At 38.5% G+C, this 12,085-nt stretch overlaps 1 protein-coding gene across 1 annotated transcript in view; it reads left to right on the top strand.

Moving 5' to 3' along the window:
* Positions 1–204: 204 nt before the first annotated feature.
* Positions 205–12,085, top strand: part of LOC103599404 (mineralocorticoid receptor-like) — a 126,260-nt gene continuing 114,379 nt past the window's right edge. Inside the window, exons 1-2 of the mRNA XM_008583508.1 lie at positions 205–245; positions 2,378–2,517. Of these exons, the coding sequence (XP_008581730.1) occupies positions 205–245; positions 2,378–2,517 (181 nt within the window). The remainder of the gene's footprint in view (positions 246–2,377; positions 2,518–12,085) is intronic.

The raw sequence follows: 12,085 nt of genomic DNA on the forward strand, positions 1-12,085 counted from the left end.
ATTGCCATTGACTGAGATGAGGACGTATGTGAGAAGAGCAGGTTTGGAGGCAGGGAAAAGATCAGCATGTTTTGGGCATGATAAGTTTGAGGTGCATATTAGACACTCAGGTGGAGATGTCAGGTAGACAGTTGGATAAATAGGCCTGAAATTCTGGGGAGGATCTGGGCTGGAGATAAATATTGGGAAGTCCCCAGCATATTGATGATATTTAAAGTCGAGAGACTGGATGAGATCACAAGAAGGTAAGTTTGAATAGAAAAAGCAGAGAGTTCCAAAGACTGGAGCTAGGAGACCATAAAGTATTGGGAACAAGACCAAGGCCCACAACTATGTTGTATAAAAATCCCATGTGTGCTTGTAGTTGTGAAGAAGCAATTACGTTTTAGTGATGATTTTAAATTATATTCTAAATATTTACAAAGTCATGGTATTTCTCTGTGAAGTGTAAGATGAGTCAGACAGATATGGACTGAGTTTTACTGGCTAATATGTTGAAGTTACTGGTGCTGAAATGGAATGTTTTAAATACCATAAAAGAGTCAAAGGACACTAATAAAAATAGTAAAGAGCACTTTTTTTCAGAGGGAGAAAAAACTTTGGAGCACATTGTTTCAGTCCTTGATTTAAGAAGGCATTTTCTAGAAAGTCATTCATGCTATGGTGCTCTTCGCAGCTGAATAGTTTGTACCATCATCTGTTTTTGGTGAGAGTTTAGTTCAAACATTTAACATAGTTTTGTTTTGTTTTGTTTTTTAATAACATGATATTATCACATTTTAGTTAATTTTGAATAAACAGAAAAATCATGAGTGTAACATAACCATTTTAGCCACTTGGTGTATTTTCTTTGAGTCTTTTTTCTGCGTGTCTACTGCTTCACATGGAGGCAAAAGCTGTGACAGCAAGGTGGTATCAGTGACATAACCATACCCAAAGTTTTCTGAACACATCTAGCTTGCATTTCTCTGAGCCACGGCACATTCTGCATCCTCTGCCCTCTTTCTTTGTCACCTAGTCATGCTTCAGAATTCAGTTCATCTGTCACACGTGGGAAAGTGGTTTCTGACTCCTATACCCCCACTCTTCCCAGTAAGCAGGGCTGACTCCTAGTCTGCCACCATGTTACCCTGCACCATAGCCCTCGCCACAGCAGTTTATGTCTCCACTAACTTGAGGGCAGAGACTGGATTTTTAATATTTATTTCCTCAGTACCTTGCACAGGACCTGTGAGTATATATTCAATAGATGCATGTGGACTACGAGTGAAAATATCAACTTCTTTGCCTGCTCAGGACACAACTGTCACTGAGCTGTGGTTCATTATTAGAATTTAAAGTGTTTTGTTCAGAACATACCACTAACTAACATGGTAATATGAAATATATCTTGAAGATTCCCCTTAAGAAGTATTCAAACAGGGCCGGCCCAGTGGCGCACTGGATAGTGCGCCGCTTGGGAAGCGCGGCAGCGCTCCCGTCCGAGGGTTCGGATCCCACATGCAGACCGGCTCCCGCTCACTGGCTGAGCGAGGCACGGGAGCAACACCGAGGTTTGCGATCCCGTTGCCGGTCCCCGGTCCGGTACGGGGGCAACACTGAGGGTTGCAATCCGTTGCCGGACATGGAAAAAGACAAAAGACAAAAAAAAAAAAAAGAAGTATTCAAACAGATTGTTGCTTAAAATGTTACATTCGTGTCTAAAAACTGTCACCCAGAGCCCTTTGGTTTCTTACCATAAAAGATACCTGAGATATTTGCCATATATGGCTTTTTTTTTTAAGTGTTGACAGTGCCCCTTCAAAGTAGTAAGCAAAATGATGTAATTTGAACATACCTATGTAAAGTAACAAGAAAAACTGCAGGACCTTGGAGGGGTGGGCTGGCTGGTAGTTGAGGCAAGACTTTTTTTTAATTAGTGGATTGTTTTGGAAAGGGGTTTTTAAAAATTCTAACATAATTGACCTATATAATGTGAGTCTGAGTGAAGAGTGTAAAAGCTGTTTGATGCCAAAATAAAAGGACAGCAAATACTTCCATGATGATTTGGTTCAAGATTCTTCTCACTGGCCACCTAGAGTGCAAATAATGTTTATTTGGTAAACTTTCTCAAAAACAGGAAAAGGAGGAAATAAGTTTATATGTGATTATTTCTTATTTTTCAGTACTGAAACAAAGCTTTGCTATCCAACATTCTTGATAGCATTATTCCGCCTGATAGGGTTTTACTTCATTTTGGTAAGTCACATAGTATGTCACCACTACATACTGAATTTATTTATGGAACTGTGATTATTGATGAACTTGAGCTAAGCTATACAGCATATTAAATGTGCCATTACAGTGTAGTTACTTAAATCTTGATTTCTTTCCCCAGCTCTACTTTACGAAGTGTTTCTACTGGATCCTCAAGACCTTCCAAAATATGTTTGGTGTGTGGGGATGAGGCTTCAGGATGTCATTATGGGGTAGTAACCTGTGGCAGCTGCAAAGTTTTCTTCAAAAGAGCAGTGGAAGGTAAATGTTCATGTGGGTGTTCCTTTTACGTTTTTTTTTCTAGTATGTAGTTTACTTCACAGTTAACAATATAACATTATTTGGAAATTCTTCAAAAATATTTTTTGATATAATCTGTCAGTGATAAAATAGTAATAATGCCTTATCTAAAAACTACCTGGAGATTTTCCACTGAGTAATATTTAATGAGCAAAATTTGAAATCGTGCGCATTGATCAACCAGTCGAAAAGGCCTTTCTGTTTGTCACAGTTTATTTTTCAGTGAGACTTAGGAAAAGAATTGTGTGGCATCATAAATTTAATTGGCATGATCTAGAATAGCGTTTTTACTGGGCACACAAAGAATATATCATCTCTGCCTTTTCTGTGTTTCTGTATAATGTATGAATTGTGGAGAATTAAAACATTAATATCAGGATCAAGTCTATGATTTAAGTTGTGTTCCATACAGAATAATTTCATTTACCAGCTACTTCAGCCTCCCGGTCCCCTTCGAGTCCTACCTTTACTCCTCTTGAAGGTTTCTAAATGAGTATGTTAAAGGAAAAATTTGGCTGAGAGTCACTGTGTATGTTTAGAAAAGCATGTGCTCTGTCCAAGTGATTGTACTCGTAAGGGGAATTAGTCTTTAGTTCGTTTTGTCTTCCCCCATCTTCACTTATAAGCAATTAATTAACATAAGACTTAGGCCAGATGGTTTTATTAATGTTGAAAACTATGTCTGGTCAAAGCGTAGGATTTTTGCTATTAGTAAAAGTGTTATTGTGTAATTGATACTTATATTCACTAAGGAGCTCAACATGAAGATTTCTTATGGTTTATTTCTCAGGGAATTTTTCAGAGATGAATTGGTGCTTCAGGGGCTTAAAATAAGCAACTTGAATGTTTCACCTTTGTTTTGCCAGAGACCACAACATAGTATCCTTAATTGTGGGATGAAAAAGCTGACCAAGTAATTATTTCTTTGCTTCTGGGATTGGTTTTGCATTATTTAATTGATATTACATGATTTTACATTATTTGCACTATTAATTATTTGGTAGTCCCCAAACCCAGCATTGAATTGATAGTAGGAGTTCAATAATTGTTCCTCAGGAAATAGGCTCTTGGTTATAGGTGACAGAAAATTCCACACAAACTGGCTTAAGCAGCGAAAGAAATTCATTGGCCCACTCACTGGAAAGTCCTAGGGTAGGCTTGGCTTCAGGCAAGCCATGGTCTTTAGCCAGGTCATTAGAACTCAGTCCCACTCTCTCCATCACTTGGCTTTGTCCTGGCTCTATTCTCGTACAAGTTCTTTCATGGTGCTGAAACAGCTACCAGGCCTCTGTTAAAAAGAGTTTTTCTATTCCTAGCACTTCCTATAAAAAACCCCAGTGGCACCTTCTCAGATTGAATGTGGCTCACATGCCCATCTCTGCACCCGTCACTGTGGCCGGGGAGCGCAGTGATCAGATAGGCTAGCTCTGGCTCGAGTTGGACAGCTGAGCCATCTAGACCAAGAGCAGGGAAGGGCATTTCCCTTAGGAGAACATGGGTTTTCAGAAAGTGGGAAAAATAAAATTTTACAGCACTAAAGTCAGCTTTTTTTTTTTTTAAGGCTGCTCCCTCCCCCTGCCACCCCCTGCTCTCTTTCCTTAATTATATGATTGGCTTCAGTCATGCTTCACTAAATGACAGGGATACATTCTGAGAAATTGTTAGTAGCTGGTAGAAGAAAAACAGGTGGAATTTACTTCTGGCACTTTCCTAATGCCACTTTGTATCTTCCAGCATAAGAACCCCCCTTCCTAGGCTCACTAATTAGTGAGCAAAGTAAGTGACGGGTACAGGGGAAGAGTGTGGAGAAGGCCATTTTGGAGGAGACAGTGGGAGCCTCTGTGCTGGCCCTTCCTGCGGGTCAGCCTTTGTGTCAGAACCCACATTTTGCCTCCTTACAGAATTTGCCTTTCTCTTCTTCTGGAGCAAAAGCTTTTCTAGAAGTTCTTGCTTAGTTTTTCTTGTTTTAAATAGTTTCTATGGAAGGAATACACTGTTTTTCTAACTCGGGTATAAAAAAGAATGGAAAAGCCTAAATGTCAGTACAATGTTTCCTTCATTGGAAAGCTGACCAATCAGTGGGTAATGAAAGTTGATGAATGCCTTTTAAGACTTCTGTTAATATAGTTTATTCCCTATTTATTTGGCTGTCTTTGTAGCAGAGCTTTTTGAATAATGGATCTCTTTTAACTATAAGAAATTACTTTTTTACTTTATATACAATCATGCACCACAAAACGATGTTTCAGTCAACAATGGAATGCATACAGTGGTCCCATAAGATTATAATTGCTACACCAAGTAGCCTAGGAGTATAGTAGGGTATACCATCTAGGTTTCTGTAAGTTCACCCTGTGATATTCACACAACAAAATTGCCTAACAACACATTTCTCAGAATGTATCCCTGTCATTTAGTGAAGCATGACTGTAGTTCAAAGCACTCATTTCACAAAATTATGATATATGGGTGTGGTTTTTATTCCCCTTTTGCAGATGAAGACATTTAGAATAAGACCTAGTCAGCCAATTTGTTTCAAATTGTAAGGTCAAACCTAGACCCAACCTAAAGTCTTGTGATTCCAAAACTAGATTCAACCTAAAGTCTTGTGACAGAATCCGTTCTCTCCATTTTGCCCTATGAGTTCTCAAGTTCATGAAAATTCTATGCTATATGTTAGTCTATTCATGTCTCCCGGATAATAATAAAGGAAGTAAATATAAGCATTGACAAAACATTGTTTTTTATCCTTAGTATGTGTGCACCTGTTACAGTGTGTATAAACATTTACATACGTTTGTGTATTTGACTATTTACTAAGTTTGTTTTCTGATTTCCCTTGATATCCTGGATATTTTGTAAGCTCTTCCTTAGATTACAAAAGCAGAGAACTCCAAGCTCATTGGGCAGAGGGAGTTGTGATAAGGGGAGTCACTTTAAACTGAGAGGAACTTAACAGCACCAAGGACAGACATGGAAATGATCGCCAGAGAGCAGACAGGAGGAAAAACACAACAGCCTGAGCTTTGAGTTTATTGGCTTAAGGTTTTATACTCTAGAGCATGTCACTCTAAAACTTGCTATATAGCATAATGGTGACTGTGGACGGAGACTGTAAATTTTTTTTAAAGTGTAAATTATGTTTTTGCGTTCTGTTTAGTGGGATATATATGTGCTTATTTTTTCTTAAATGTTTAATATAAAAACACTTAGAACTCTCTTCCAGAATATTTGCCAGTAACATCAGTTAATAGACATATTATTGTACCTTACAGATGGAAGTTTATAATTTTATTTTTAAAGTTGAATCACTTCTTTGCCTTGAAGGTTTTCTGTCTGTCTTAAAAAGAAAAAGGATAACTAAGATATCTTTTTTAAAAATAGGATTCTCCCTTGTGGTGGGAACTAGACTGGCTTTAGAGTCAGAAGATTTTGTTTTAATTTTTGGCTTTTCCACTCCCTAGGTAAGGGATTAAGGCAAGTTATTTAACTTATCTGGGCCTCAGTTGCTTTGTCTATAAATGAGAAAAGTAGTATTGCCCTACTTTAACATCGCTATGAAAAATTATGTGAGAACACAATGTGCAGATTTTAAAAATTGTAAAGTTGCATCAAAATAGATCGCTGTTACTCTCTAGGAACAATTGCTAAATTTTAAGTTCCGTGCTAATGTCTGTGCAGAGGGATGACGCAAATGATATAATCACATTGCACTGTTAGGTCTTCCTTTTTTAGCCCTTCATTTCTCTTCATTAGATATTCACTTTTCCTGTGACATGTTATTTTGTCCCTAGAGCCGATCTTTGAGGTGGTGAGATTCTTCTAGACTAGCAGGTCTCACAGGGTGTCTGTGAGGAGTGGGGGGAATGGAAGGTCTATGAATGTTTCCTGGAGTGGCTCTTCCAGCATGTACTGGACTTGCTGAGATTTACTCCCATCATGAGCCTCTGTGGTTGATTGGGGCAATCCCACCTTTGGGAGTCGCATAGTTGAGAAAATATTGAGAGCCACCAACTAGACTTTTAACTCCTCTGTAGGAAGTCTTTAGGCAAAACAGTGTCTTATCTCCAGAATCTAGCAGGGCTGTAGATATTTAGCAGCCCCTGAACAAATGTTTGAATGTACACATGAACGTACCTATGTGACATCAGAGCAATCAAGGTTAAATGACTCCCCCTTAAGTCAGTAAATTACCAATGGAACCAGAACAAGAATTTGTGTAGGCCTTTTGGCATATAATCTGTAGTTTCTAATTCTAGTCTGAGTTTTTTACTATCTCAGTCTCTTTCCAACTCTAAACTGCTGTTAGTTGCATCTCATCTGTGTATTTTTGCTTTGTGATTCCTCAATGAACAGAATTTACTATGTGCAGCACACTATAACCTAATTTCCTATTTGGATACTCAGTATATATGCAGAGTATGGAAGACATAGCTACCACAAATCACTGAATAGTTATAATATTGTAAAAGAGGAAGAGAGTTTATTAAATTGTAAAGTCAACTGGATTTATATTCTCGTAAGCAGACCTGTTAGGCCGATGAGTCTATATCTTGGTAAAGTCATCAGTACCATATGATGTCAGTTTCCACAACCAGACATTTCCCTCGAAGGAAGAGATTTATGTCTGTTTCTTGAAATGAAATTGCTTTAAAAGATACTATTGCAGGTTAATCTTGGGGTTCCTCAAATGTGCAATATTTTAAGATACTCCAGCCTGTGAACCTGTACCTCATTCCTTTCGCATGTAGTTCACAGTATACAGGTCAAAATTTTTTTAATTTATAGATTGATTATTCTTTGGGGGGAAAATATTTTTAAGGAAATATAATGGTTGATTAATAGTTAATTTTCTTTGCTATTCTGAAGCTAATGAGTAAACCGAGCAAGTCCAGAGGAGAGTGTCTCAATGTGTCATAAACCCAAGTCATTGGTGTCAATGCTATGAGTGTGTGAGTGACAGGGATGTGCAAGCATGGTGTGAGCAAGCGGGAGGTATGGCGGGGGTTGGACAATGCAGTTGTCGGAGAACTTCATTTTAGCAAGCACAAGCTACATCAGGATGGTATTATATAATAATTCAAATGTAGCTATCCCCTTATAGCTGGCAATTTAAAATTAAGGAAATGATAAAGCAAGGAAATAATTTAATATATACTTATTAGGTCTCTTCAGTTCATGATATGACATACAGGTATAGCCCCTAGTGTTCCCATGAACCTGCACAGGACACTAATGGCCTCCAGCTCCATTGTCACTATTACAGTACCTACTGTGTCAGAGGCAGGAAGCCAAGGACTGCCCGGGCTTACAGTTTTCTCATGAAGCACTTTCAAGATTAAGTTGAGGGTTTAATTTTATTTTGTCTTTTTTCCTTTACCAGAAATTAGGAACCAAGTAATCTGATTCTATCTAATTATTTACTGTAAGAGCTTAAATAAATACCTACTCAGCAGATTATAGCTATGATTTTTATGAACACCCCTTTCATCCTTACATAAGCATAAGGCTTTAGCATTAAAGGGAAATATTAGCCCAGATTTTTGATAGCCCTTCAGTTGGTTGCTATGGGAATGCACAGAACCATGACATTTTGGCCACCCTTAGAAGGTCAGGGAAGGCTTCTCAAAGAATTGACTCCCAAACGGGATCTTGAAAGATTAGAATTGGCAACAGTGAAAGTGATTAAGGACAGGCTGTCTGCACACAGCACCAGATGCAATTTCGTGTTACCACTGTGTAAAAATCGAGGTGTGAGGCGTTAGAAAGTGAGGCTAAATGAGGAGTCCTAGACTCCTTGGAGGAGCCCAAATTCATCCTTAGGCAAAACAGAACCTCTGGATGTTTTCATGCAGCAGCGTGGTAAGCTCAGTTTTGCATTGAAGATCTGGCTATAGTAAGGTGAAGGGGAGAGTTCTGGTGGCTGTTTTCATCATTTGGACAAGAGGTGACCTAGGATAGCACTAGGCCAGTGGTGTTAGGGATTGAGAGGAGGGACAGATAACAAGGCTATCTGGAAAGTAATGTTGGCAGCTCTATATTGGAGGTAAAGAAGCAAAAATGTAGAATGATTCCCCAGGTTTGCCGATGCCATTCACTGAGGCTAGGAGGACTGGAATGGGAGCAGCTTTGATGACATGGAAGGGAAGGATCATTCATTCAGTAAACATTTACTCAGTACCTACTAAATGTTAGACACTGTTCAAGGCATATCTAGGGACATCTTGGACAAAGATCAGTGAATGAAATAGAAAAAGATCCCTGCCCTGGTGGAGCTTATATTCTAGTGAGGGGCAGTGAAGAGATTAAGCACAATAAATGAGTTATTCATGTAACCTATGAAAAGTTATTGTCAGGGTGAAGAGGATTGGGATGAGGTTTGATTTAGGATGAGTTTGAAACATCTGTGGGACATTCAAGTGTATCTAACAGGAACTTGGATGTGTGATTCTGAAGCTGGAGGAATAAGGCAAGTTTGAAAATAAAGATTTTGGAATCATCATCCGTGAAAGTAAGTGTAATTACCCAAGAAATGAGTATTTAGAGAGACAAAGAATAGGCTGAAATTAGGACCTCCGAGAATGTAAACCTAGGACATTGGGTGTGTGCATGGCACGTGTGTGAATCATTTGTCTCTCTCCTTCCCGTTCCAAGTTGCACACACAAAAGTCTGTTATTTGGTTTCTGGTTATTCAAGGTTTTGCTGAGCTTCAGACATTATTGAATCTGTAAATTTGAATCCTAGTTTTGATTCTTTATTTATCATTATGCTTTGATTATTATTGAACCATAGCCTGTCCAGAGCCCCCACCCCAACCATGGTATTGAGGGGATTTGATTCACTAACCAGTGCAGAGGCAGTGCCCAACAAGTAGCAGGTGCTGAAGCAACATTTGTTGATGATTGTTTGATAACTACTTAAATACGTGTATGGGATTCACCCTTGTTTTTGTCACTTTACCATTTATTTGTTTCTCTGAAGTAGAAAATATGTTGAAGTAATCTATTAGAAATGCTTTGAAGCAGGGATGTGTGAGCCAAAAGTAAATTAGTATTATCCAAAGAGAGCTTCTTGCAGCTTAACATTTTAAATCAAGGTGCACTTCACTTGGAAAATTTGAAAAGTATAAATCAGGAATGCTGTAAGTAACTTTCAGAGTTTATTCCCCATGTTTATGTGTTTGTTTACAGCCCATCTTTTTCCAGGAAAAAAAATCCAAGGCAGCTCACAGATTTCCATGAGTTAAAATGAAATTTAAAATAAATGAAACAAAAATAGAAGAAGAGGAAGATGAAAGCAGGAAAGGAAAAGTAGAGCCAGGAATGGGGGTGATGTAGACAATATCTGCCCAGCCTCTTACTTGGCTCTCAACTTTCTAGTAGCCAACCCACAACAGCGGTGAGTTACCTGACTGGTGATGTGCTTAATAACTAGTTTAGAGAATTGCCTGTTTGTAAGAAAATTTTCATGAGCTACTTTGGTTTTAATGTGCCTCCTCTTTCAATCTGAATTTTAACCTGAGATTTAAAAAGTAACTCTCCTAATGGTACTAATAGAGGACTTTATATTTATGTTTAATGAGCAGTGCTAAAAAAAAAAAAAATGCTTTATTGTTGACCATCTGCTTCTATAATAATAGCTGCCATTTACTGAGCGCTTACTAGGTGCCAGGCACTGTTCTATATTCCATATTTTATCTCATTAATCCTTATAACAGACTTCTTAAATCAGAAAGCTTTGTGAGTTTGGAAATGTAATACCTTTGATTCTGAACTCTCTAAGCAATGGTTGTGACAGGAAAAACATTGATTATTTTTTAATAAGGCTTAATGGTATGATCCTTCAACTCTGAAAGTTAATATTTATTGAGTACTTATTTTGTGCTCATTATGGTGAGAACTATATTGTATATTCTCATTTTAATTTCATAATAATCCCATGAAATAGATAGGATTATTATTTGTCCTCATGTTAGAGATCAGTCCTCTGAGGCATGTAAGAAGTACAAAGTCACCCAGTTAGAAAGAAGTGGCAGAGCTGAGATTTGAATCCAGATAGCCCAGGTACTCTGATTCTACATACTTAACATATAAACTATACTGCCTCTCACAGAGATGTCAGATCTCAACTATTTTTACTCATCAAAAAGTAGGGCAACAGCTCTGGCTTTAGAATACTTAGGAAGAACACATTATAATTCAACAGTTATCTTGCTATACTCTAAATAATTAACTCCTAGCCATTCGAAGTTGAAACTCTAATTTGAATTTCTGTTGCCCTAATGGGAAAGAAATTGGGTAGTCTCTATTTTTTCTTAAGGAATGAACTTCATATTTTTTAAAAATTACCATTACCGTCCTGAATTACCTCTTTAACATCTTGATATTAATCTAAAGCTTTATTTAAAATTTTTATCTCCCTGTATTTCATTTCCTGTGTGTGATAAAAATTAGATGTAGCCTGTCAGGCTCTGAGAACTATTGGGAAAATGGTCTTCCTCATACGAACCTGAAAGGTACTCACTTTTCAGCTCTTTGGCATCTGTTTTTATGCCTGGTGGCTCAGAAACATACCCAAGAGTCATAGGACACGAAGCTGCTCTCGCAGAACTTGTACTCACGATGTAATTAGGATCATGCAACTTCTGTGATTTGATATTTTGAAAATGATTTAACACCAGAAATGAGAATTGCTAAGTTGACTGCAATCAAATGCCAAAATGGAGCCCTTGAAGGATGGGGAGGGTTGGTAGGCATTTAGGATGACTTGGAGGGGGGACAGTGGAGGAGTGGGAAGATGGAGGCCTGAACTTGACCACACCTGCTTCAGCAGACCCTGTTACCCCAAAGCCTGGCCTGGCTGGAGGAAACAGGTCCTTGTCCAGAAGGCGTGGAGGAGGAGACTGCACAGAGACCCTAGGGTTGGATTATGTAAGGCCTTCATGCTAGAATGAGAAGTCACAGCCTGCTCTTAAATATAGCAAGTCTTTATGTAAGATTCTTTATAGTAGGAAAAATCAACAGAGTGGCTTGGGCAGTTTTGTCCCATGGTGCTGTGCAGTGGCTCATGGAGGGTACTGTCTAGAGGAAGAGAAGACACCTGGGATGGGATTGTGGATAATGGAAAGTAAAAAGGGCATGGTCACAATTGGAATTGTTTCAGTCGAGCAGAAAGCCTGACTCAAGAGGTGAGAAAGAAGATTTGGCAGGATTTCATGGTGGATTCATTCTGGGGGATGTTGGCAACCTTTGAGAGAAACTGAGGAAGAAAGTGATTTAAGAATAGAGATGCTGAGTGGGGTTTAGAACTGTGGAGCCTGTGGAGATTAGTTTTCCGGAAGGGATGAAGCAGTTTAGGTAATTAGGAATGGAAAAACCGAGAGACAAAATTCTGAAAAATTTTACTCTTTTGCTGCAGATAGTTTCTTGAGGGATTTAAAATAAAGAAACTGCATAGTTAGGTACTCGGCAGTTTAGCAGTAAATTGGCTTGGACAGATGTCAGCGGCTGCTGTGGCTATTTGGTGCAG

This window comes from Galeopterus variegatus, unplaced genomic scaffold (genome assembly GCF_000696425.1).
Source record: "Galeopterus variegatus unplaced genomic scaffold, G_variegatus-3.0.2 Scaffold2948, whole genome shotgun sequence".
Taxonomy (NCBI): Eukaryota; Metazoa; Chordata; class Mammalia; order Dermoptera; family Cynocephalidae; genus Galeopterus; species Galeopterus variegatus.